This window comes from Salvelinus sp. IW2-2015, linkage group LG26, assembly GCF_002910315.2.
Source record: "Salvelinus sp. IW2-2015 linkage group LG26, ASM291031v2, whole genome shotgun sequence".
Taxonomy (NCBI): Eukaryota; Metazoa; Chordata; class Actinopteri; order Salmoniformes; family Salmonidae; genus Salvelinus; species Salvelinus sp. IW2-2015.
In genome coordinates this window covers 41,212,039-41,240,015 of record NC_036866.1, presented here as the reverse complement: position 1 = coordinate 41,240,015, position 27,977 = coordinate 41,212,039, and the positions used below count along the sequence as shown (strand labels likewise).

General features: G+C 43.4%; 1 protein-coding gene across 2 annotated transcripts in view; it reads left to right on the top strand.

Annotated features, from left to right (window-relative positions):
• The window catches only part of LOC111952638 (nuclear factor of activated T-cells, cytoplasmic 3), a 29,548-nt gene extending 2,194 nt beyond the window's left edge, over positions 1-27,354 (top strand). The window contains exons 2-12 of one of the 2 annotated variants that reach the window (XM_070435303.1): positions 1,058-1,145; positions 1,272-1,339; positions 2,356-4,213; positions 9,017-10,208; positions 10,597-10,759; positions 14,238-14,437; positions 15,208-15,380; positions 16,921-17,061; positions 17,443-17,498; positions 17,597-18,665; positions 25,879-27,354. In XM_070435303.1, coding sequence (XP_070291404.1) covers positions 4,126-4,213; positions 9,017-10,208; positions 10,597-10,759; positions 14,238-14,437; positions 15,208-15,380; positions 16,921-17,061; positions 17,443-17,498; positions 17,597-18,665; positions 25,879-25,994 — 3,198 coding nt within the window. In that variant the 5' untranslated portion in view covers positions 1,058-1,145; positions 1,272-1,339; positions 2,356-4,125 and the 3' untranslated portion in view covers positions 25,995-27,354. Of the gene's footprint in view, positions 1-1,057; positions 1,146-1,266; positions 1,340-2,355; positions 4,214-9,016; positions 10,209-10,596; positions 10,760-14,237; positions 14,438-15,207; positions 15,381-16,920; positions 17,062-17,442; positions 17,499-17,596; positions 18,666-25,878 lie in introns of both variants that reach the window. The other variant, XM_023971532.2, reaches the window with a different exon arrangement.
• The last annotated feature ends 623 nt before the right edge of the window (positions 27,355-27,977 follow it).

Below are 27,977 nucleotides of genomic sequence, written 5' to 3'. Positions count from 1 at the left end.
TGGAATAATGTGTCCCTGAACAAAGTAACAGTCAGTATCCGGTGTGGCCACCAGCTGCATTAAGTACTGCAGTGCATCTCCTCCTCTTGGACTGCACCAGATTTGCCAGTTCTTGCTGTGAGATGTTACCCCACTCTTCCACCAAGGCACCTGCAAGTTCCCGGACATTTCTGGGGGGAATGGCTCTAGCCCTCACCCTCCAATCCAACAGGTCCCAAACGTGCTCAATGGGATTGAGATCCGGGCTCTTCGCTGGGCACAGGGACTATGGTGGTCTGGTTGAAACATGTAGGTATTACAGACTGGGTCAGGGAGAGGTTGAAAATGTCAGTGAAGACACTTGCCAGCTTGTCAGCGCATGCTCTGAATACGTGTCCTGGTAATCTGTCTGACCCCGCTGCCTTTTGAATATGAACCTGTTTAAAGGTCTCGGCTACGGAGAGCGAGATCACAGTCTTCCAGAACAGATGGTGCTCTCATGCATGGTTCAGTGTTGCTTGCCTCYAAGTGAGCATAGCAGGCATTTAGCTCTAGCTCGTCTGGTAGGTTAGTGTCACTGGGCAGGTCGCGGCTGGATTTCTCTTTATAATCTGTGATAGTTTGCACGCCCTGAAACATTCCACTCGCTCCAGAGCCGGCATAGTAGGATTCGTTCTTAGTCCTGTATTGACACTGGCTCATCGGAGGTCGTAGAGGGATTTCTTATAAGCGTCTGGATTAGTGTCCCGCTCCTTGAAAGCAGCAGCTCTAGCCTTTAGCTCAGTGCAGATTAGAGCCCTGCACGGGCATGAATTTTAAGCCCAAGCTTTACCCATATTTTGATTCGTTAAACACTTTTTTGGTTACTACATGATTACATATGTTARTTCATTGTTCTGATGTCTTCACTATTATTCTAGATTGTAGAAAATAGTACAAATAAATAAAAACCCTGGAATGAGTAGGTGTGTACAAACTTTTGACTGGTACTTTATGACTTTTGACTGTAAATATGACATATTGTACATATTATTATGACTGTACATATTATGACAGTAGTGTGATGTTTGTGTGTTAGGAGGGAGTACCCTGGCGAGTTTAGCCTTAAGATATTCCTGGTAGAGTGGAGCCGCAAGAAGAAACTGGAGCAACCACGATATGAGATGGTAAGTTGACCACTTTATATTAGCCATGGTCTTACAACATACAAGCTGTCAAAACCATTTATGTGTAGTGTTGATATGTGCGTTTGGTTTCTAACAATGTATTGTGTATGATGTTTTCAAGTACAGCGCTCTCAAGACCGGGCGTTCCAATCCATAGTTACAGTGACGGAGAAAAAGTACAGATCCACTCTGCGGTGAGTTTAAACAGTGCCTTCAGAAAGTATTCATACCCCTTGACTTATTCCACATTTTGTTGTGTTACAGCCTGAATTGAAAATGTATTAAATATATATATTTTTTTTTTACCCATCTACACACAATACCCTATAATGACAAAGTGAAAACATGTTTTTAGAAAATGTATTGAAAATATATTTGGAATGTCAGCATGGTGGTGGCAGCATGGTGTTGGCCGCATCATGCTATGGGGATGCTTTTTAGCGGCAGGGACTGGGAGACAGGTAAGGACAGGGGGAACAATGAATGGAGCCATATACGGGCAAATCCTCAATGAAAACCTGCTTCTGAGTACAAATGACCTTAGGCTTGCGGCGAAGATTTACGTTCCAACAGGACAATGACCCCAAGCATACAGCCAAAGCAGTGCTAGAATGGCTTCAGAACAATAATGTGAAAGTCATTGAATGGCCCACCCAAAGCCCAGACTTCAATCTCATTGAAAATCTGTGGAAAGACTGGAAGAATGCTGTTCAACACTGCTCCCCATCAAACTTAACAGTGCTTGAGAAAATCTGCAAGGAAGAATGAGGGGAAAAAATCCCCAAATCCAGATGTGCAAGTGCTTCTACAGAGTATTGACTCAGGGGTTTGAATACTTATGTAAATGAGATTTCATTTTCAATCAATTTGCACACATTTCTAAAAACGTGTTTTCACTTTGTCATTCTGGGGTATTGCGTGTGGGTGGGTGAGAAAAACATATATTTAATCCATTTTGAATACAGGCTGTAACAACAAAATGTGGAATAAGTCAAAGGGTATGCATACTTTCTGAAGGCACTGTAGTGAATGTGTTAGTCACCCAGGGAGTGACCCAAGTTAAACCCTGTGAATGTAATGCTTGATAACACTGTTATAATAATGCATATTACGTAACGATGCTATAATAATGCTTAATAGATGCYTTATTAACTCATAATAATGCTAAATGACTTAACACAACACTTTCTCTTTTATTATATCCATGCAGGGAGAAGTCAAAGAAATATGCAGAGCAGGCTGCTGCTATAGTATGTCTACGTGTTCTGGGACTGCCAGAGGGGCGGACGGGTGAAGAGTACTCTGGGTTGGTGGGCAAGAGAAAGAGGGAGAAGAAGAGGAATGAGAAGCCAGATGACGAGGACACCACTGTAGAGTATGGAGCCAGGAAAAGACCCGGCTAAAAATCCAAAGGCGCAACAGCTGCGGAAGACATCAGGGCACCAGCTGTTCCAAATGGTGTACAGCACAAGACAAGCACAGAGTGATACTGCACTGTGTAAAATGACTAATGCTTTACGACCGCAATAAGACGGTATGCTCCTTTTATATTAAATGGTGGCGGATTTGCAGCAGGGGTCAGCTCTTGCCAGGGGGAGTGATTGATACAGTAGCGGCCATATTGTTGTGAGTTTGAGACATTGCCTACAAGAGCAGCGTACAGTGAGTAACTGAGATATTCTGTCAGCTCCCGCCCCAATAGTCAAACATCAATCAGCATGAGGCGTTCAATGCTATTTATTTTCCCTCCTGGATTATTTTGTTTTTAGACAACAAGCATGTTTGGTGTTTGTGTGAAGAAGGCATGCTCTACAGGGGATTAAGAAACGTCCCTATTCTTAATTTTTTTTTTTTTTTAATGTTTTGATTTGATAACCAAAACTATTATTTTGATTTGTTTATGAAAAAAATGGTCAAATACGTAACAAGACAGTATGGCAGTCAACTTGAAAATACACATTCTCCTTATGCTTGCAATACTGAATGTTTTCTGCTGTAAAGTCACGATAGAAAACCACTTATCAACTTTCAGCACCACATCATATTGACCAGAAGCAAGGTAATTATTGGTTATGTTTTATTGTTATTGACAGAAGTGTATGTACTGTGTAATAAAAGGTGCCAGAGGAGGGCAGTACAGGAGCTGTATAAAGCTAGTTAGTATTCTCAGACAGTATTTATTGTACCATTGTCTTCTATGGGGCCTTACACAATTGTTGAAAACGTACTTTTTTGCAGTTTTCATCCTTATAAAGTGGTTGTTGCTCTATCACTGTTAAGCTATAAAGGTTTATGTTTTGATTGTAGTATGATTTGCAGTTTTCATCCTTATAAAGTGGTTGTTGCTCTATCACTGTTAAGCTATAAAGGTTTATGTTTTGATTGTAGTATGAGTGGTGTGTCTGCTGTTGGATCACGGATGGTTTCTTTGTTTTTAAAACTGTTTGCTTCTAATGAGATAAGTATTCGTATCGTTGATTGATTGCAGTCTCCAGAAATACATTCATTGTCTTGCCACGTGATTTGATACTGTAACATTGTCTAGTAGCTTGTAGGCCTACAGTACTCTCTCACCAGCTACTGTACGCGGGGTGATGCCGGGTGTAGTATTTTGCTGACGTCATGAACGGAGCTGTCTGTAATGCTTTGTTTGTAATGTGGAAGTTTGGAGTAGACTACTAGCCTACTTCATCAGTCATCAAGAGTAACTACGGTCGAACTATTGTCTATGCGTCTTTTTTAGTCCGAGAACTGAACTGGTGAAGTATCAAGAGAATATAATATAATCGTAATAAATGTCGACTGGAGAGGACACGCATTTAGGAATCGCTTTAGTTATTTACAACTTCGGATAGGCTTCTTGTTGCTGTTTATAGTGTAAACTAAAATAATTTCCTCCTGTTGTATCGTTTACCTTTTGAATCCAGTTTTGAAACAACCCAGGAATAAAGAACTGTAAAGAACCGACTCGTAAGACCGAATGACTACTGTAAATTGTAGCGGCAATGAGGAACTGGACTTCAGACTTATTTTCGGAGAGGACGAGCAACAACAGCTAGGCCCCGCAGGTGAGTTTTTAAAATTGTGTTTTACAATGTATCCGTATTCCACAAAGCCTTAATAGAATGTTACAAAGTTACCCATTTGGTGCAAATGTTCTGTTTGTTTCGCCTTGGCTAGATTGCGGTATCTGGTCATAGAGCCGAACCACGACTGTAAGGCTGCATTCATTGACCAATATCAAATCATATTTTATTGGTCACATACACATGGTTAGCAGATGTTAATGCGAGTGTAGCGAAATGTTTGTGCTTCTAGTTCCGACAATGCAGTAATATCTAACAAGTAGTCTAACAAATTCACAACAACTACCTTATACACACAAATGTAAGGGATGAATAAGAATATGTACATATAAATATATGGATGAGCGATGGCCATGCGGCTTAGGCAAGATGCAGTAGATGGTATAGAGCAGTATATACATATGAGATGAGTAATGTAGGATATGTAAACATTTTTAAAGTGACTAATGATACATTTATTAAGTCCATTTATTAAAGTGGCCAGAGATTTGAGTCTGTATGTTGACAGCAGCCTCTCTATGTTAGTGATGGCTGTTTAACAGTCTGATGGCCTTGAGATAGAAGCTGTTTTTCAGTCTCTCGGTCCCAGCTTTGATGCACCTGTACTGACCTCGCCTTCTGGATGATAGTGGGGTGAACAGGCAGTGGCTCGGGTGGTTGTTGTCCTTGATGATCTTTTTGGCCTTCTTGTGACATCGGGTTCTGTAGGTGTCCTGGAGGACAGGTAGTTTGCCCCCGGTGATGCGTTGTGCAGACCGCACTACACTCTGGAGAGCCTTGCGGTTGAGGGCGGTGCAGTTGCCGTACCAGGCGGTGATACAGCCCGACAGGATGCTCTCGATTGTGCATCTGTAAAAGTTTGAGTGTTTTAGGTGACAAGCCATATTTCTTCAGCCTCCTGAGGTTGAAGAGGCGCTGTTGCGTCTTCTTCACCACGCTGTCTGTGTGGGTGGACCATTTCAGTTTGTCCGTGATGTGTATATCCTGAGGAACTTAACTTTTTACCTTCTCCACTARTGTCCCGTCGATGTGGATGGGGAGGTGCTCCCTCTGCTGTTTTCTGAAGTCCACGATCGTCTCCTTTGTTTTGTTGACATTGAGTGAGAGGTTATTTTCCTGACACCATACTCCGAGGGCCCTCACCTCCTCCCTGTAGGCCGTCTCGTCGTTGTTGGTAATCAAGTCTACCACTGTAGTGTCGTCTGCAAGCTTGATGAGTGAGTTGGAAGCGTGCATGGCCACGCAGTCATGGGTGAACAGGGAGTACAGGAGAGGGCTGAGAACGCACCCTTGTGGGGCCCCAGTGTTGAGGATCAGCGGGGTGGAGATGTTGTTTCCTACCTTCACCACCCGGGGGTGGCTTGTCAGACAGTCCAGGACCCAATTGCACGGCCTGGGGTCAAGACACAGGGTCTCGAGCTTAATGACGAGTTTGGAGGGTACTATGGTATTAAATGCTGAGCTGTAGTCAATGAACAGCATTCTTACATATGTATTCCTCTTGTCCAGATGGAATAGGGCAGTGTGCAGTGTGATGGCGATTGCATCGTCAGTGGACCTATTGGGGCAGTAAGCAAATTGGAGTGGGTCTAGGGTATCAGGTAGGGTGGAGGTGATATGCTCCTTGACTAGTCTCTCAAAGCACTTAATGATGACAGAAGTGAGTGCAACGGGGCGATAGTCATTTTGTTCAGTTACCTTAGCTTTCTTGGGAACAGGAACAATGGTGGCCATCTTGAAGCATGTGTCGGCTATTGTAGCCCTCTACATAACCTAGGCTATCAATTGAGTAGCCGAATAAGCCTAGAGTAGCCTACAGAATAAGTTGAATAATAATGTACTTTTTATATCTTTAAATGTTAGGATTAAGTTCTAACATAAAATACCARACTAGTATTTTATTATTGTACTGTAATCAATGTGCATAATAACCAGTGACGATTTTTTTTACACGCATGCCAGCAATGCATGCCACAATACTAAACAATACATTCATTGCATTATAACGATGACAAACAGTGCCCACAAACTGTTAGGGCCTACATAAAGCTGTCCCAACACCTTACCACTGCTACACCTGGCTATCAGCGGAGCCTTGTCTGGCAGCGAAACAGTTCATTCAGCCTCTTTTACTGCCTTTTAAAAATATAGCTGATATGGATGACTTGCTTAAACAAATGTGGTTTCTAATGACAATTGAGATGTACAAACTATGGCATAAGGGGACGACGAGCGGATAAGAGGCAATCCGTAATATCGATTAAGACACGGGCGTAGTCAATAAAACTGTTTGTTCAGCACTTTTGAAATGTACAGCGACAGAATTCAGACCAAGTCACAACCATAGGATAAATAAAGGGGGCATATAAGCAGACAATGGAAGCTCTTACAATATTCGATGATGACATTTCTCTAAAACAGGCTATAGACTAAATGTGCACCACCAGGTCAGAACAGTAAGTTATGAGGTGAAAAGGGAACAAATTATTAGGGTGCGTAACATGTGCTAATAACAGCTTACTACACAACATACACTTAGTATTACTTTCTTWGCTACAGTTTTCATATCTCACTGGCATATTACATCATCTATACAGCAGCATACAAAARGTTTTGGACTCACCTTGTTGTGCTGTGCTTACTTGAACAGGAATGTGGCGCGGCGGTCCTTCTTGTGGGCTATAGAAAGAGGCCCAAAATCCCGACTCGGAATTTAGAGTTGGATGACCAATTCCGAGTTTGCAGTTGTTTTGAATGTGGCAGAAGTCATGCTGGATTGACAGCATGGCCAATGTATTCAAACTTTTCTGGTCCATGGCGCTACCCCTTTTTTCGTGAGATCCAATTGGTAGTTACAATCTTGTCTCATCGCCGCAATTCCCCTACGGACTCGGCGAAGGTCGAGAGTGAAGCTGCACTGCCTCTCGACACACTGCTTGCTCAACTCGGAAGCCAGCCGCACCAATGTGTCGGAGGAAGCAATGTCAAACCACCACAGAAAGCACTGAGCTAGGCTAAAACACCTGCAGTTTGGAGCTGCCTTTCTCAAGAAAGCAAAAAAGAGACCATGATTGTATGCGGCTTTATTAACAAAATTATATATTTAGGATATGTGACACGTATTAATGCCAAAATGACATGCAAACAGAATATAAATATATATAATTATTATTATTATATTTTGTTATTTTTATATTAGCTTAACAGCCCTGAATGACTCATCGCCACTAATAATGACACACCAGACATCTTGAATGACATGGAGTTTATTACACAGTTGCATTTGATTATATCTAATCAGATCCTGGTCCAGTTTAAATTAGGATATATGCAAAATCTGAATGTCTCAATATACAGTATCACGGTGTCATTTGTAGAGTAAAACACTATTGTATTGACAACTGCCCATTTTGTCATTTGAGGGGTCTTGCGCAGAGATTTCAGGAGAAAAGCCTGGGGAAAGGGTCAAATGTCAGTGACATTGGGGTTTGTTTTGCCTTGGCTAGATTGCGGTATCTGGTCATAGAGCRGAACCACGACTGTAGGCTGCATTCATTAACCAATGTGTCGGCTATTGTAGCCCTCTACATAACCTAGGCTATCAATTGAGTAGCCGGATAAGCCTAGAGTAGCCTAAAGATTAAGTTGAATAAGAATTCACTTTTTATATCTTTAATATCTATTGTAATAGAAGAGAATAAAACATGATAGCCCTGTTTTCCATCAGCCTTTTCTCTTGTCTGTTTCCTTCCTTATTTCCAACTCCTGTAAATGGCACCCGCATCTCAGTCAGGCGCCAACACATTCTACCACTCAGCCAGAGGGGCCGCCGAGCCGGTGTTGCATCAGATAACGTTTATATTCATTACATTCATTTTGCAAATAAGTCAAAGCGAAGGGCCGTTCTTTTATGTGCTCCATATCGTGGCACACACAGCCCTTGGACATATCACCATCTTTGCATTTTGTGTGCAGACCAGGCCAGAGCAGGACAGTGTGTGGTTATGTTTGTCCTTGTGTGAACTAGTGTAGACAGTAGGCTGTGGAGTTTAAAAGTATCGACACGACCACTTATCGCAGGCATTTTCCTGATATTGTTCATGAAGATAAGTAGCCTATACTAGAGAAATGTGAAGTTTGAGATTAAATAAGTTTGCTAATATGGGTAATTTGGACCATTGATGGCTACAATCATGAAACTAGTAGTAGTAGGATGATTTAGAAAAACATGGTGCACATGAATGTTATAAATGTATCATTCTATTTATTGTTATGGAATAAATGCAGGCAATTTATCATGATATGGAATTTTGTCCATATTGCCGACCAGCTCTGGCATTTATGACAACATTCCCAGTGGGTTATGGATGACTAGTCGAGGCTGTCTGTGTTAAAGGATCGATCAAAAGAGAGAGTAGTCGATAGTGAGTAGTTGATCAGAGAATTATCATTTGTTTGCCTGTTATCTCCTCTCTGGAGTAATGCAGGGAGCAATGGCACCCTTTTTATCTGCTGCTGTATGCCCTAAAGACTAGACACTTTGCATTGATAATGAACCTCCCCCCCAATTTGCCTACACTCCTATCTAGAACCAAAAAGGGTTCTTCYGCAGGCCCCATAGGAGAACCCTTTGAAGAACCACATTTGGTTCCAGGTTCCCTTTCCAGAGGGTTCTATGTGGAACCCAAAATAGTTCTACCTGGAACCAAAAAGGGTTCTCCTATGGGGACAGCCGCAGGAGCCTTTTGGAGCACTTTTTTCTAAGTGTACTTTTTTTATACCCAGGTCCAGACCCTGGTGACAGCACGCCATACTATACCACCCAGTCTATGGTCAATCAGCCTATTGGCCAGGCCCAAGACTTACAACAGAGCCAGCAGCACCATCAGGCTGCTTCTCAACAAGCTCCTCTCCAAACCTACGGTAACTACCACCCCAGCTCCAGCTATGAAGTTCACAGTTCCAGATACTGTCCCATGGGACACCTCCCCAAGGCGTTCGACTGCCCAAGCATCCAGATCACATCTATCAGTCACAGTCACCAAGAGCTGGGCTCCAGCCAGGATGCCGTGCCCATCAGTGGGGCAGACGGCGGGGGGGAGTGCGGTCGTGAACGGTCCTGGTCCAGGGATCACCTCTACCTACCCCTGGACCCCTGTTACAGGGACTCATCGTCCCTGAACCCTAGCCCTTGCAGTAGCCTGTCCTCCAGGAGCTGGCTGTCCGACGTGTCCTCCTGCGAGTCCTTCTCGCACGTTTACGACGACGTGGAGGCTGAGCTGAACGAGGCGGCCGCCCGATTCACTATGGGTTCCCCGCWGGCCTCTCCCCTGGCCTCCCCTGGCTGCTCCCCACAAGGCCAGGCCGCAGGGGGATTCGGGGTAGAGCTGTGGCAGCAGCAGTACTTCATGAACACCCACTCCCTCTCGCCCCACCAGTCCCCTCGCCAGTCGCCCCGTCAGTCCCCCTGTCACTCTCCGCGCAACAGCGTCACAGACGAGAACTGGCTTAACCCGCGCCCCACCTCCAGGTCCGGCTCAAGGCCCACATCACCTTGTGGGAAGAGACGACACTCCAGCGCAGACGTCTATGGACAGGGACCTTCCCCCACCCCATCCCCTCATCAGTCCCCCTGCCCCACCCCCAGCCACTCTCCCAGGGGCAGCGTAACAGAGGACACCTGGGTGGTTGGAAGCCCTGGTGCCATGGGGGCCCTCCTGTACAACCTCCCTGAGGTAGACGTTCCCTCCAAAACCAGGAGGACCTCTCAGCAGGCTCACATGGGTCTACTGCATGGACAGGGAGACTCAGGGCTGGTGCCCGAAGACCAAYGAGTCGTGTTGCCTTACCTGGACTCACCTGCAGATGAGTCTGGGTCTACTCTAAAACAGGATGGCCTTTTTGAAGAACTTTTTCTCTCYGTTCCCTCACACTTCACCTGGAACAAACCCAAACCTGGCAACGCACCCCTTTTCAGGTTTGTTATTCATAATTACATAAGCATCAATTCTCACGTGTGCTTCATCATGCTAACCACCAGTTGAACACTCTCATTTCTGCGATCACTCAGCATGGTGCAGACATTGTACTACCATAGCAACCCTAGCAAGGGCCAGGAGATCATAACTAGAGGTGAAGAACAAGATACCGACCCCTATGATTTCTTAACACCAAATCTGAATGACTGTATGTTTATGAGAAATAATGTCTGGGTTGTAGTCGTTAACGCACACTGTAGCAAACATTCTTGAAATGGAAAATTAGCATTTCTTATTGGGCAAGTTCAGGTAATCCCTCCCTGTTTCAGTCTGTTTTCTTCCATTTGCTGCCTAAGTAATATGACCCTGTGTTGCCTTCCCACCCAGGACCTCATCCCTACCCCCACTGGACTGGCCCCTGCCTAGCCAGTTTGGCCAGTGCGAGTTGAAGGTGGATGTGCAGCCACGGGGCCACCACAGGGCCCACTACGAGACAGAGGGGAGTCGGGGGGCCGTCAAGGCTGCCTCAGGAGGACACCCTGTAGTCAAGGTTAAGAGAAAGTCTTTCACAACCTCATGACACCAGACCTGGGTCCAAATAGTATTTGCACTTGTAAAGCTCAATCTAGCACAGCTAAAGTATTTAAACACATACTATTTGAATCSAGGTCTGCATGACAAAAGTACAGTTGAAGTCTGAAGTTTACATACACCTTAGCCAAATACATTTAAACTCAGTTTTCACAATTCCTGACATTTAATCCTAGTAAAATTCACTGTTTTAGGTCAGTTAGGATCACCACTTTATTTTAAGAATGTGAAATGTCAGAATAATAGTTGAGAGAGTGATTTATTTCAGCTTTTATTTATTTCATCACATTTCCAGTGGGTCAGAAGTTTACATGCACTCAATTAGTATTTGGTAGCATTGCATTTAAATTGTTTAACTTGGGTCAAACGTTTTGGGTAGCCTTCCACAAGCTTCCCACAATAAGTTTCCCGCTCAGCCCAGTCAAAACTGTTCGCTGCTCTGGCACCCCAATGGTGGAACAAACTCCCTCACGACGCCAGGTCAGCGGAGTCAATCACCACCTTCCGGAGACACCTGAAACCCCACCTCTTTAAGGAATACCTAGGATAGGATAAAGTAATCCCTCTAACCCCCCCTTAAAAGAGTTAGATGCACTATTGTAAAGTGGTTGTTCCACTGGATATCATAAGGTGAATGCACCAATTTGTAAGTCGCTCTGGATAAGAGCGTCTGCTAAATTACTTAAATGTAAATGTAATAAGTTGGGTGAATTTTGGCCAATTCCTTCTGACAGAACTGGTGTAACTGAGTCAGGTTTGTAGGCCTCCTTGCTCACACACACTTTTTCAGTTCTGCCCACAAATGTTCTATGGGATTGAGGTCAGGGCTTTGTGATGGCCACTCCAATACCTTGACTTTGTTGTCCTTAAGCCATTTTGCCACTACTTTGGAAGTATGCTTGTGGTCATTGTCCATTTGGAAGACCCATTTGCGACCAAGCTTCAACTTCCTGACTGATGTCTTGAGATGTTGCTTCAATATATCCACATAATTTTCCTCCCTCATGATACCATCTATTTTGTGAAGTGCACCAGTCCCTCCTGTAGCAAAGCACCCCCACAACATGATGTTGCCACACCCGTGCTCACGGTTGGAATGGTGTTCTTCGGCTTGCAATCTTCCCCCTTTTTCCTCCAAACATAACGATGGTCATTATGGCCAACAGTTATATTTTAGTTTCATCAGACCAGAGGACATTTCTCCAAAAAGTACGATCTTTGTCCCCATGTGCAGTTGCAAACCGTAGTCTGGCTTTTTTATGGCAGTTTTYGAGCAGTGGCTTCTTCCTTGCTGAGCAGCCTTTCAGGTTATGTGAATATAAGACTCGTTTTATTGTGGATATAGATACTTTTGTACCCGTTTCCTCCAGCATCTTCACAAGGTCCTTTGCTGTTGTTCTGGGATTGATTTGCACTTTTCGCACCAAAGTACGTTCATCTCTAGGAGACAGAACGCGTCTCCTTCCTGAGCGGTAGGACGGCTGCGTGGTCCCATGGTGTTTATACTTGCGTGCCATTGCTTGTACAGATGAACGTGGTACCTTCAGGCTACCATTTTTTTTCTGAGGTCTTGGCCTATTTCTTTTGATTTTCCCATGATGTCAAGCYAAGAGGCACTAAGTTTGAAGGTAGGCCTTGAAATACATCCACAGGTACACCTCCAATTGACTCAAATTATGTCAATTAGCCTATCAGAAGCTGACATAATTTTCTGGAATTTTCCAAGCTGTTTAAAGGCACAGTCAACTTAGTGTATGTACACTTCTGACCCACTGGAATTGTGATACAGTGAATTATAAGTGAAATAATCTGTTTGTAAACAGTTGTTGGAAAAATTACTTGTGTCATGCACAAAGTAGATGTCCTAACCGACTTGCCATAACTAGAGTATGTTAACAAGAAATTTGTGGAGTGGTTAAAAAACTAGTTTTAATGACTCCAACCTAAGTGTATGTAAACTTCCGACTTCAACTGTATGTATAGAGGGTCTCTGTCGGCTCTGACCAAGAAGATCAATATGATTGCGCTAGACTTTATGCCTGGTTCACATAACAAGTTGTGTTTTGATAAACTGCTGTTTGCAATTGTAACCTCGAGGTGTCAATCAACGTGTGACATCCTGCGATATCGAAGGAAGTGTTCTTGTTACAACGAACTGTCTTGAGTGGGCGTTTTGTGCAATTACTCCCTCCCTGTTATTACTTGAATCAGACATTTGTTTAACAATGTTATCAGGGGTTTGTGACACTTGTTCATATATTAGGCTCAGTAAATATGGGGGGTGACGTAGCTTATGCAAACCCAACCAACCACAAGAGCACTGGCAGCCCTAATCTCATACTGTAGTTTCTCGCTCTCTTGCTCGCCTTCTCTGTAAACGACAGATACATGGTYAGCCTCAGACAGACAGCCTGTTATTGTAGCCCAACAGCTCTTCATTTAACACAGGAGCGTGCACGCATGTGTGTGTGTACATGTGAGCTTTATGTTCTGTATATTCAAGTCCACATCAAGCATTGCCTTGGAAGCCATAACTCTAGTAAACAACTAGACTGTGCTGCGACTCACTACGTGAGAGAGGAGGCATCCAAGGTGTATGCATTTAAACCCATGGATGGATCACAGCTCGTACTCTAGTTACTCCAAAGTGCTGCACATACACCAACAACTACACCCTTTGATCTCTTACCATTTTAAGTCGTATGTGCTTGGGGTATCACACTGGGCATCACACTGGGTATATCACCAGAGCGTATCACCTAACGTTTAGCAGAGCACTACTTGCCAGTGGGGCTGGAATACAATCCCTGGATCAGGGCTCAGAGTATCAACTAACATTGAGCAGAGCTCTATTTGCCAGTYGGACTGCAGTGGGACTGAACTACCATCTATGGATCAAGGTGCAGCCAGGCTGGAACAGATGCAGGCTGAGATAAGCAAAGCTTTATTAAGGCCTGGCTCTCATGTAATATATACCAGCTAGTTTATTTTGGGGTGGCTTCATTACTCTCGTGTTAAAGCCACACAGCTTCACACTCTAGTCCTCTGTAATGCCACAAGCAGTGTTTCCCTGTACATTACATCACGTAGGCGTGTTGGACATTCCTCAACCTCATGCTGGCTCTTCAGGGGCACAACACATTTTTGGTGACCTCAAATGGTTTCAATTGGGTAATTTCATTGCAGGCAATCCAGGATGTGAATTGCATAGTGCAGGTCACATTTTCGACATTGTCTGGGTGTATTGCGATCTGTACAGAGCATTGGCATTGGTTTGGCATACTGTTTCTAAACAGATCCAAACACAGTTATTCAAATGTACAGTGCAAAGAACAAGAGTGCTCATAAGAAGAAGTGAAACATGGTGCSTTCATATATTTGTTAATCAAATGCGGTAGAATGCTTATTTGATTTCTACGGRTTGGTGTCATTTACAGCTCCTTGGATACGACGAGAAGCCAGTCAACCTGCAGATTTTCATTGGAACGGCAGACGATCGGTACTTGAGACCACATGTCTTCTACCAGGTGCACAGAGTAACGGGAAAGACGGTGGCTACTGCTTGCCAGGAAAGCGTAATAAGCAGTACAAAGGTTCTGGAAATCTCTCTCCTCCCCGAAAACAGTATGTCCACCAGGTACTGGTCATAACCATGTCATATTTATGTTTTCAAAGCATCACAAGGCTAAAAGTAGAACATTTGGGCTTGTAATTTATTGGTATTATGATCTCAAATGTAAAATGGCTACCACTGTGAATTCTCATCATTTTTGAACGATTTAGAACAGATGATAGCATGTTAAAAATGGGAATGGATTTTCGTCTCAGAATAAGCATATTTCTACACCTAGAACAAATAGAAACAGACAGACCATAACTATTTTGTCAAGGACATGTGGCTGCCTTTCCATAATAGAAGAATCCAGGCATTATTTTCTCACACTATCTGATACTTATTTGTCACTATTCAACAAACTACATAACATCACAAAATGACGTGAAGAATGTGAACTATTTAAAGCATTATGGTCATTCTTTATTGAGGGCGGCAGGCAGCCTCGAGGTTAGAGCGTTGGGCAGTAACCGAAAGGTTGCTGGTTTGAATACCGGAGCCGAGAAGGTGAAAAAKAATCTGTTGCTGTGCCCTTGAGCAAGGCAATTAACCCTAATTGCTCCAGGGGGGCTGTACAATYGCACCCTGGCCATGACCCCACACCCTGAGGGTGTCTCAGGGGGAGTTGGGATAGGCAAAAAAGCACATTTCCATTACACACTTGTGTGTAACAGGAAAAATATAAGCACCCCCAAAAGTATGATTATTATTAGCTTACTGTAAATTTTCAAATGGAAATGTTTATATTGGCCTTTATAGAATGTTGTCTCATGCTTGTATTTCTCCCTCTACAGTATTGACTGTGCAGGCATCCTGAAGCTGAGGAACTCTGACATTGAGCTCAGGAAGGGGGAGACTGACATCGGGAGGAAGAACACGTGTGTGCGAGTGGCATTCCGTGTGTATATCCCTCAGCCCAGCGGCAAGGTCCTGTGTCTGCAAGCTGCCTCTATTCCTGTGGAGTGCTGTGAGTATCTTTATTCAGTAGGCCGGCCTACATACTGTAGTAATAGTACCAGTCAAAAGTTTGGACACCTACTCATTCAAGGGTTTTTCTTTATTTTTACTATTTTCTACATTGTAGAATAATAGTGAAGTCATCAAAACTATGAAATAACACATATGGAATCATGTAGTAACCAAGAAAGTGTTAACAAATCAAAATATATTTTATTTGCAACTGCAATTTGCAACTTGAAAAAACGTTCAAAGTTCTTGAAATTGTCTGGATTGACTGACCTTCATGTCTTAAAGTAATGGACTGTCATTTCGCTTTGCTTATTTGAGCTGTTCTTGCCATAATATGGACTTGGTCTTTTACCAAATTGGGCTATCTTCTGTATACCACCRCTACCTTGTCACAACACAACTGATTGGCTCAAAGGCATTAAGAAGGAAAGAAATTCCACAAATTAACTTTTAACAAGGCACYCCTGTTAATTGAAATGCATTCCATTTGACTACCTCATGAAGCTGGTTGAGAGAATGCCAAGAGTGTGCAAGCTGTCATCAAGGAAAAGGGTGGCTACTTTGAAGAATCTCAAATATAAAATGTACTTTGATTTGTTTAACACCTTTTTGGTTACTACATGATTCCATATGTGTTATTTCATAGTTTTGATGTCTTCACTATTGTTCTACAATGTAGAAAATAGTAAAAAATKKAGAAAAACTCTTGAWTGAGTAGGTGTGCCCAAACRTTTGACTGGTACTGTACATGCMTTCAAAGATCCACATACATAATTCATACATAATTAGATCCACATACATAATTCATTTTCAAACTCATTCTGAGTTTTTCCCGATTATGGGACTTGACCAGAAATAATCTTTATTTATATAATCTATATTAAATTATTGGTATAATAATTAGTTAAAGGCTATAACTTGTGGCCAGAGCTCCTCTTAAGGATCAGACCCTTTTTTTCAATTTTCACCTAAAATGACATCTAACCTAATCTAACTGCCTATAACTCAGGACCTGAAGCAAGGATATGCATATTATTGATACCATTTGAAAGGAAACAATTTGAAGTTTGTGGAAATGTGAAATTAATGTAGGAGGACATAACACATTAGATCTGGTAAAAGATAATACAAAGCAAAAYACATGTGTTTAAAAAAAAWAYAATTGTACCATCATCTTTGAAATACAAGAGAAAGGCCATAATGTATTATTCCAGCCCAGGCACAATTTAGATTTTGGCCACTAGAATGCAGCAGTGCATGTGCACAGATTTAGACTGATCCAATGAACCATTGCATTTKTGTTCAGAATTTTGTATCAAGACTGCCCAAATGTGCCTAATTAGTTTATTAATACATTTTCAAATTCATAACTGTGCACTCTCCTCAAACAATAGCATGGTATTATTTCACTGTAATAGCTACTGCAAATTGGACAGTGCAGTTAGATTAACACGAATTTAAGCRTTCTGACAATATCAGATATGTCTATGTCCTTCCCTGTTCAGTATATGTAATAGTTAAATGTAATTGGCTTGCAGCCCAGCGCTCGGCCACAGACCTTCCCCAGATGCAGAGCTGCAGTCCCATCAGCTGCTTGGTCAGTGGGGGGGAGGAGATGGTAATTACTGGCTCCAACATATCCCACGAGTCAAAGGTCATCTTCCTGGAGAAAGGCCCTGGTAAGAGACGCTGACGCTGCCTTGACTTTATAGAATTCATAGAAAGGCTAGGGGAGAAGCCTGGTTTATCRTTTTCCCGAACCGTATTCACTTSGATATGTTCTTTCCAGRACCGTTCCAGCAACTAAGCCTTGCCTTGTGCGAGCCGGACCYGCTCACAGGAGCAAGAGCTCCTATGATCTCAGGGCGAATACTCTAACCACGAGTTCACCGAGTTGGTCCAACAACTATGGTGGTGCATAACCAGTTCAGCACAGTGCAGCTTTACGTGACTTGGCTCAGTAGTGTGAAAAGGGTATAAAAAACGATGCCAGAAAAGGAAAATATTTTTCCTTTAACACAACACAACAGTGTGTTAATTGTGATGTTTTATCTCTCCAGATGGACGCACACAGTGGGAAGTTGACGGAAAAGTTATTAGAGACAAGAGTAAAAGAGTAAGTAGAAACCTAAATTACATTATTAAAGTTAGACTACATGAAATCGACCTCCCAAACCCTGGATGATAAATCATTTGGAAACATTCTCTTTCCAGTCCAGAATCGTGGTTGAGATTCCTACCTACCACAACACCACTGTGAGCTCTGCAGTCCAGGTGCAGTTCTACGTGTGCAACGGAAAGAGGAGAAGAAGCCAAAGGCAAAACTTCACATACTTGGCTGGTGCTTCTCCACACCATTATCCCACTGCCAGTGACCATGCAGTTGTGGCTCCTCGGGTGAAGCAGGAGCTCACCGACTCAACCTATCTGTCTACTTGCAACAATCTCCCTGGCCTATATCCAACCAGCAGCAAGCAGAATTCTTCTGACYGGGCCTTCTCTCAGGACAGGCCCTTGTATGGTTCCTCTGGTGGTCACCCTGTGCCTTGTGGTCCGCCCTCCCAGCCAGCATACACTCCCTCAGGCTCCTCGCCTCTTCAGCACTCCCCGCACCTCCACAGCTACAGTCCCAGTATGGGATACCAGCGGATAAGCCCTATGCATACACCTGATTCAATGCCACCCCCTCGGACAAAGCCTGTCTACCAGACCACACAACATAATGTGCCTTATAGTGGCCAGGCCAGCTCTCCCATGAGACCTGGTCCTGCCGCACTCCAGGTCATTCGACCTCAGTCTGCCCAGCCCAGGCCAGCTGTCTCCAGCCCTCATAGGGAAAGTGTGATGTACCAGAGCCTCATTGGACCTGATCTCTCTGTCGCCACTCTCCAGTCTGCCAGAACCCACACCCAGAATGCAACCCAGCTGCAGTCTCTAAAATACCACTGTTCCCACTCAGACTCTGACCTAGCTGCTCTACAGGCTGAGTATAATCTGAGCTACCATTCTGARAAAAACTTGCCTGCTTCGTATTCCCCCACCCCTGGAGTAGCAGCAACCTGCTCCACCTCCCCGTTAGCATCAGCCTCCTCTGGGGGTCCCCTGAGGCACCTGTCCCCCAGCAGCGCTCAGGGGCTGGCCTCTGGTATCGACCCCCAGGAGTGTCCCCCGGKACCCCATTCCCTCTTCTCAAACGACAGAGGGAGGGTGAACATCAAGCAGGAACCAGAGGAGAAGCTGCCTCTCAGCTCCATGGGGCTCCAGGAGATCACACTAGATGATGGTAAGAGGCTCATATYATACACTACATGGCCAGAAGTATGTGGACACCCCTTCAAATTTGTGGATTCGGCTATTTCAGCCACAACCGATGCTGACAGGTGTATAAAACAGAGCACACAGTCATGCAATTTTCATAGACAAACGCTGGCAGTAGAATGGCCCGTACTAAATCAAATAAAATTGTATTTGTCACATGCGCCGAATACAACAGGTGTAGCCCTTACAGTGAAATGCTGACTTACAAGCGCTTAACCAACAATTTTTTTTTTGGTATTTTCTTAAAACCAGCAAAGAGATAAGAAAAATAAATAATGAAGGAGCAGCAGTAAATAACAAAAAGCAGGGCTATATACAGGGGGTACCAGGTCAGAGTCAATGCGGTGGCACCGGTGTCGAGGTAATTGATGTAATTATGTACATGCAGGTAGGGTTAATAAGCTTGGGGGGGGGAGCCATTTGATTAACTGTTCAGGAGTCTTATGGCTTGAGGGTAGAAGCAGTTTAGAAGCCTCTTGGACCAAGACTTGGTGCTCTAGTACCGGTTGCCGTGTGGTAATAGAGAGAACAGTCTGACTAGGGTGGCTGGAGTCTTTGACAATTTTTAGGGCCTCCCTCTGACACCGCCTGGTATAGAGGTCCTGGATGGCAGGAAGCTTGGCTCTGGTGATGTACTGGGCRGTATGCACTACCCTCTGTAGTGCCTTACGGTCGGAGGCCAAGCAGTTGCCATACCAGGCAGTGATGCAACCCGTCAGGATGCTCTCGATGGTGCAGCTGTAAAACCTTTTGAGGATCTGAGGACCCATGKCAAATCTTTTCAGTCTCCTGAGGGGGAATAGGTTTTGTCGTGCCCTCTTCACCACTGTCTTGATGTGCTTGGACCATGTTAGTTTGTATGTGATGTGTACGCCAAGGAACTTGAAGCTCTCAATCTGCTCCACTACAGCCCTGTTGATGAGAATGGGGGTGTGCTCGGTCCTCCTTTTCCTGTCGTCCACAATCATCTCCTTTGTCTTGGTCACGTTGAGGGAGAGGATGTTGTCCTTGCACCACGCGGMCAGGTCTCTGACCTCCTCCCAATAGGCTGTCTCATCGTTGTCGTTGATCAGGCCTACCAATGATCTGGCCCCCCTGAGGGGCCCCCGTGTTGAGGATCAGCGTGGCGGATGTGTTGTTGCCTACCCTTACCACCTGGGGGCGGCCCGTCAGGATATCTAGGATCCAGTTGCAGAGCGAAATGCAGAGCGAAAAGTCCCCGGATCCTTAGCTTAGTGATGAGCTTTGAGGGCACTATGTTGTTGAACGCTGAGCTGTAGTCAATGAATAACATTCTCACATAAGTGTTCCTTTTGTCCAGGTGGGACAGGGCCGTGTGGAGTGCAATAGAGATTGCATCATCTGTGGATCTGTTGGTGCGGTATGCATATTGGAGTGGGTCTAGGGTGTCTGGGATAATGGTGTTGATGTGAGCCATGACCAGCCTTTCAAAGCATTTCATGGCTACAGACGTGAGTGCTACGGGTCGGTAGTCATTTAGGCAGGTTACCTTAGTGTTATTGGGCACAGGAACTATGGTGGTCTGCTTGAAACATGTTGGTATTACAGACTCAGACAGGGAGAGGTTGAAAATGTCAGTGAAGACACTTMCCAGTTGGTCAGTGCATGCTCGGAGTACACGTCCTGGTAATCCGTCTGGCCCAGCGGCCTTGTGAATGTTGATCTGTTTAAAGGTCTTACTCACATCGGCTGCATAGAGRGTGATCACACAGTCATCCGGACCAACTGATGCTCTCGTGCATGTTTCAGTGTTACTTGCCTCGAYYCGAGCATAGAAGTTATTTAGCTCGTCTGGTAGGCTCGTGTAACWGGGCAGCTCTCGGTTGTGCTTCCCTTTGTAGTCTGTAATAGTTTGCAAGCCCTGCCACATCCGACGAGCGTCGGAGCCGGTGTAGTACGATTCGATCTGAGTCCTGTATTGACGCTTTGGCTGTTTGATGGTTCGTCAGAGGGCATAGCGAGATTTTTTATAAGCTTCTGGGTTAGAGTCCCGCTCCTTGGCTTCTGGTTGGTGTATGTACGTACGGTCACTGTGGGGACAACGTCCTCGATGTACTTATTGATAAAGCCAGTGACTGATATGGTGTACTCCTRAATGCCATCGGAAGAATCCTGGAACATATTCCAGTCTATGCTAGCAAAACAGTCCTGTAGTTTAGCACCTGCATCATTTGATCACTTTTTTGAAGAGCTCAGGGACTTTCAACATGGCCCCGTCATAGGTTGCCACCTTTCTGACAAGTCAGCTTATCAAATTTCTGCCCTGCTAGAGCTGCCCCGGTCAACTGTAAGTCCTGTTATTGTGAAGTGGAAATGTCTAGGAGCAACAACGGAAAATGGAAATCAACCAAAAAAAAGATCACTTTATAAATAGTTTTGTTCAAGAGACTGTTCCAGTTAATATTTCATTGTCTGAGAGACCCGATCATCACCCCGTTTTAAAATCCCCACATAWAATAGCTTTTTCTTAGATGCTGTGTATACATTTATCACTGTTATTTTTGTTTCCTCMAAAGAAGCAGTCCAACATTAACTAATAGATGTCTGCAAAGGCTAATATTCTAAGCTCATTTTAGATTATTTGCTTACCTTCTACTGGGAACTTGGTTTCTCATTTTTCTTTTTAACTTGGCTTTGGATTGAACTGCGTTTGGAAGTGTAAATGGCGRTTCACTCCACCTGCTTGAGCTGTGGGGGTAACGCTGGCGGGGAAAGGGAGCAGGGGTTGGAAGGAATCTGTCTCTCTTTTTCAGGGGTCGGGGGATCAGTACTGAAGTCTGACTCGTTCGCGTCCTCAAAGGACTCTTCTTCCTTGCTCTCACTGCAGCTTGACCTGGAGGATTGGATACTCTCGCTGACACCTTCCTGGGAGATCTGGTCGCCTTCACTTTTGTATTCAGCTCCCTCAGCTTCTCTCGCATTCACTGGCACCTGCCTCTCAGCTGTGCTCGAACCTGTAGTGGTGACCTCGCGCTCTGCCGTGGCGTGGTGGATGGAACTAACWGTTGGGGTCGGTAGCTCTGTCTCTTCCGGCTCTTCCTCTGGGCTGGATTGGGGACCAGCCCTCGCTTTGTAGGCGTAAGACTGGGGACACTTGCAGAAGTCGTGGCCKTCTTTTCCACACAAGGTGCACTTGCTTGGAGACTCACAGTCCKTGGATTTGTGTCCAAGGTCTCCGCATCTCCAACACTTCACCTCTGGGCAATCCTTGACATGGTTGTCCAGCCCCTGGCAGATGTAACACCAAGGGGTTTGTCCGGGATAGGAGATCTTACCATTGTARGGGTCAAGGGATATTGAGTTAGGGATTGTTATCGACTGCCCGCTTGTGGTTTTGCGCACTTTGTACTTTGTACTCCATACCATATCCCGAACTTATCCACCGGTTTCACTGCAGGTTGTAAAATAGTGCAACACTTATTTAGAAACAGTTCAATGTCATGATCTGGAACWCTTCCCGTCCAGAACTTTACAAAGACCATCTTGACGTCCAGCACAATGGAGGACTCCACTGTCCCGTCTTTGTAATTTGTGGCTGTCTCTTGAGCTAAATGGACTCCAGGAAGCGGCGTAATGGGGGTTCTTCCTTAAAGACGAGCTGTAAATCTCTCCTGTTCTCCTGTGCAATGAATCAGTAAACATCAACTTCACAAATCTAATTGGATTGGAATAAGAGTGTCTCTCTAACATAGTCGCAACTTGGTGGATCTAGATTGACGGTGTATTTTAATCTGGCCCAGTATTGACCAAAACCAGCGACATATGTCGACCACGGATGAGCCATACAGCTCTGACAGCTCGGGACTACAAAATGATTATTATGGGAGATAATTGATCTATACGTTGGTTTGTCATGGACAACCGCGAGGTCGSCCAGACATCGTGTGTTCACCAAAATCGAATCCAAGTGAATCCAAAWCATTACACTGTTGATTTTATGTGTCTCCGAGTGGACACACGTACCTCTCCAAAGTGTGCACAGTTCCTAAGTCATTTCAATGCACTTTTATGACTCAGAGATTGCTTTTGTTGTTTTGTTCTTCTACCAGTGCCGTTGAGGAACTAGAGCACACTTGTAGTTGTTTTGTTTGGAACACAACCCTGCAATCACACAATTACTCTTGTTGTTTACGCAATCCAAAAAACGGCCKATTATAAATCGCAATTTGGGTCAGGTGAGCTTCACTTCAACACTTGTTCTATTCCCAACATGACCAGCTGAGTTATAAAATAGGATCTTACAGTGTCAGGCTTTCACCGGGCAATTCAGAGAAACAGATCGTCATTTTGGTGCACATAGAAAGGAGTCATGCGTGCATTCAGGTGCGTGGTCCGCTGCAAATTTTCTTCACAATAGACAAACATAAGCTCATTCTGTTCAGAACAACCCATGGCATGAAGCCATGTCATCTTGTAACTGTACATCAAACATAGTGATCATAAAGTTGTCACTGTATATGACATGAGTTTTATGATATGGAAATGTGAAGTGCACATTTGGACTCACMGGTGTTTGGCTTGCTTGTATGACATCAAAGCTGTATTTATTATAATCCTCAACGTCTCATCTTTCAAAATACATRGAGTCCTCTTAATTTACAGCATTTCCCTCACTCTTTCAACAGTAGGCTAATGTTGTCCAATTAAGCGGAAGAGATGGAGGTAACTTCTAGACAGCCACTGTCTAATTTTGGTGCTTATCAATGCCCCAATCTGCCATTTTCAACACGTATACGGGTACGAATGTAAAGGGCAACTGTCAATTATCTATAAACTAATAAAACGCACATTTTTTTCATATTGTAGCGTAGACCCTACTTTACATCACCAAAGGTTTTTGTTGTGCTTGCCATCGGTTGAGACACTTGGTTTGATGTCATTTCAATCATAGAAATATAATTATTGAATGGACCTATCCATTCAGACCACTGCAATTTAGCTGGTACACCATTGAAATTGTAATTGAATTAACATTTTAACTTCTAATTACTACCACAAAGATGGCCGCCGGTCCACCCACCATCGAATGTCAACTTAAATGGTCATGTGTTTTCTATTATTTATATTTCTAGGATTTTAGTAGGTTTCATGACAGTATCAGGATTGACAGTATCATTTAAAACAACAGATATTCCCATTCAAGTCAACATTCTCTCATGTGTGGACCTCCAACCAGTTTGTGGTACCATTTTAGTARATTTACCAGCCAAAACATGACACCCACCCTGTATTCAAGAGTATTTTMTGTCTCCACCGATGGCGGGCATAACACGACAACCTCAGATTYTGTAAAATAGGGTCTAAACTACAACATATGTAAATCCCGAGTACGCGTTTTTAGATKATTTACATTTAYGGTAAAAAATAAAACAAATAAATAAATCTTCAATAGTTTGTAAGCTTTTAAATGATATCAATCTCAACCATTTAACTTTTCCAGTGATGTAGACATGGATGCCTCGTGGTATGGTGGGTTATACAAAATAGGTCAACTTTGAGAACCTTTATCTCCAAAAAGTCACTTTCTGAGCACTTCTACAAGGGGCAAATATGTATGGAAGGGTCCGTTCAAATCAAAAGAGGTGCTGTCAAAAAGTGATTGAATTCATATGGATTTACCCAGCTTAGAGTAGGGCTGGCTGTAATTACAGGCCTTTAGGGGCCAGGCGATGAACCGTAAAGCTCTCACGATCTCACCATGCCGACCTGATTTTTTAATTAATCACCTCGCGCTGGCCGGACTGTGTTTGTCCCGACAACACAGTCACTGTGGCCCAGTATTCTTGTCACCATATGCCCACTAGGTCTTTGTTTGCTCCTCTACAGGGCTGCATGGCTGCCAGCCCATGTGTGTGCATTTGTGTGTGCGTGCATGCATACCTGTGTGTGCYCTTGTGCACATACTGTCTTTGTATGTTTGTTTGTGTGCATTATGATGTAGGTTAATTATAGGCAGAGGCCCGGATTGCTAGCTAAGGAGATGACACTTTTAACTGTGTGTATGTTAGTATAGCCTACAAACTATAGTCACATAGAGGAGGCTAAAGATACCGTGCACGCGTATCTGCTTCAGTTACRGTCTGTGGCACAGCTGTCACGGGGCAGTAATGACAGACAGGCTTTCATAAGACCCCCACAACCCCCTCACTACATACGGCTTGGAAATAGGACCCCTGGCCTGAGCTGGGCGGAAGGGTCCTCTTTGAACTTGACTTTCACCCTACAGGGTTTCTGCAACTCTGATACTTAAATTAAGAAACAGCGAGTTTATGCCTCATTAGGTGAGATTAGATAATTATTTAATTGAAAGGATTTAATCAATTTGTCATTTCAAATGAAAGTGATTTCATTGATGTACAGTTGTGGGATCTTTTAGTTTCAATGATTTTGTTTTTCTTAATGACTAATTMTAGGCTCTTACAGTGTATTGTAAGTGTTCTTGGAGGAAGGGAGCAGGTGCAGTCAAGCCTTCGGAGTTCCTGTTAGTCTATTGGTTGAAAAAACAGGGWCTGGTTATTTCCGTTCCCTCAGTGCTAGCCTGTTTGTTTACATGTGTTGTCTATCATCTACCCWCATACACGGCTCGGGTTGCAAACACACCACCTTTTCATGGAAAGGCTATGAGTACGGTGTATATGTGACCATTTGATCCATGTGTTTTTGTTGCACTGTAGGGAGTATAAATAGACATCACAAATACAGACTGGGACCTCAGCCTTCGACATGGATCCCACCCTTTGATAAAGCTCCAAAATGTGTTCTCACCATTCAGCCATCTCTAACCTTTAGACCAGGCCTCAATCRTTGGTTGTTTTTCATAATGTGTGACATCTGCAGAGCTAGACTGTTAAAACGAAAAGAAAGCTATGTGTATCAACAATGCAAYGCATTCAATGTCTGTTCCACATTGGTTCACGTCAAAATAAGTCAATTATACATTTAGCATTACAACAAACTTTGCACACTGGTTGAAACACCGTTGATTCAGCCAGTGTGTGTGCCCAGTTTTTTTTGTGCTGCTAAATGTATAATTGACGTTTGCCATTTGGTTTAGATTGAGGAGATTGGCAATGCTGCCCTCGGATGGCTGAAACAACTATAAAGTAAGAAACGACAAGAGGCTTGAAACTAACCCCCTGTGTGTCTGTGTTTTGCAGTGAATGAGATCATCGACAGAGACATATCTCAGCTCAGTGGCGGTGGTGGTGGGGCAGCAGAGTCCAATCAACCAGAACAGGATACTTATGGATGGGATACTGAGATACTCCAGTGATACTGTTCTTCCATTCTGTGGCCTTCATTCGTTTTCTATTAATCATCATCATTACTCAGGACAGGAGTTGAATTGTGCTCTCTATGCATTTGGCGGTTCTATTACTAACTGACCACAATATTGACGGCAAAACTGTGGTGGTMTAACTGGTGCAATTAACCCAGTTGCTGGTAATACATACACCTGTGGATGTGGGTAGGCTGTAGAGAATGTACCCACTGGGCACAGATGTCAATTCAACATCTATTCCACGTTGGTTCAATGTAATTCCGTTGAAATGACGTGGAAACAACTGACTCAACCAGTGTGCCCGGTGGGTATGCCTGTTTGTTTGCTTATCTAACAGTTCAGGATTTTCAAGTCAAACTAAAATATATTTTAGGAATAAAGATGGCAATACTTCTCATACCAAAGATTTTTTATTTGTTGCCCATAAGGCACAGCTGAAATATAACTAATTGTCTGTAAATGCATGAAAATTACGTATTTGGTGTGGAAAGAACATTGATGTCAATGAAGAGGCTGAAAAAGGCCAAATACCAAATGCTGTGTTAATTTAATATTTATTGGGGAAATACATTCGATTTAAATTGATTTTTGATACTGTAGCTCTTGCAGTTGTATGATTCTTTAGAATAATGATACATTTTCATAACCTTCTAATGCCTGGTATTGTATGCCTATTTTCTATTTTAAGATTTTAGTTTCCAAAGAATGTACAGTATATTATCCAGAATGACATGATACTTTAGCAGTATGCTTAGGTGTGAAGTAGCTATATCAAAGTTATAATGAACAAAAATATAAACGCAACATGCAACAATTTTACTGAGTTACAGTTCATATGAGGAAATCAGTCAATTGAAATAAATTCATTAGGCCCTAATCTCTGGATTTCACATGACTGAGAATACAGATAGGCATCTGTTTGTCATAGACACCTTAAAAAAAATGGGCCTCCGGATTTGGTACTGGTATTTTGGTGCATTCAAATTGCCATCTATAAAATGCAATTGTGTTTGTTGTCCATAGCTTTAACCTACCTGCCCATACCATAACCCCACCACCACCATGGAGCACTTTGTTCATAATGTTGACATCAGCAAACCGCTTGCCCACATGAGCCCGTACACATASGTGAGGCCGGTTGGACATAATGCCAAATTSTCTAAAAGGACATTGGAGGCTTATCTTGGCAAAGGTGATGCTCACTAACATAAATAAGATTTGTGTCGAACATTTCTGGGATCTTTTATTTCAATTCATGAAACATGGGACCAACACTTTACATGTTGCGTTTATTATTTTGTTCAGTGCATTTCATCAGGTTTTTGTTCAATTAAAAGAAAAGCAATTAATACGCCTGTTCTCTGTGTATCTGTGAGTGGTTTCAAAAACATATACAAAAGGTGGGGGTAGGTGTGGTTATACATTTGAAGTCGGAAGTTTACATACACCTTAGCCAAATACATTTAAACTCAGTTTTTCACAATTCCTGATCTATATATTAGTATTATAAAATGCCCTGTTATTCAATTTTAGGATCACCACTTATATTTGGAAATGTCAGAATAATAGTAGAGAGAATTATTATTCTACTTTTATTTCTTTATACATTCCTATATGAGTATATTACATACACTCCAATTAGTATTTGGTAGCATTGCCTTTAAAATTGTTAACTTGGGTCAAACGTTTCAGTTCTTCACATTCCACAATAAGTTGGGTGGAATTTTGGCCCTATCTCTCTGACAGAGCTGGTGTAACTGAGTCAGGTTTGTAGTGCCTCCTTGCGTCTCGCTCACGCTTTTTCAGTTTCTGGCCCACAAATTTCTATGGAGTTGAGGCAGGGCTTTGTGATGGCCACTCCAATACCTATGACTTTGTTGTCCTGACTTTTGCCACAACTTTGGAAGTATGCTTGGGTTCATTGTCGATTTGGAAGACCCATTTGCCAAAGCGTTTTAGAGCGGTGAGACTGTC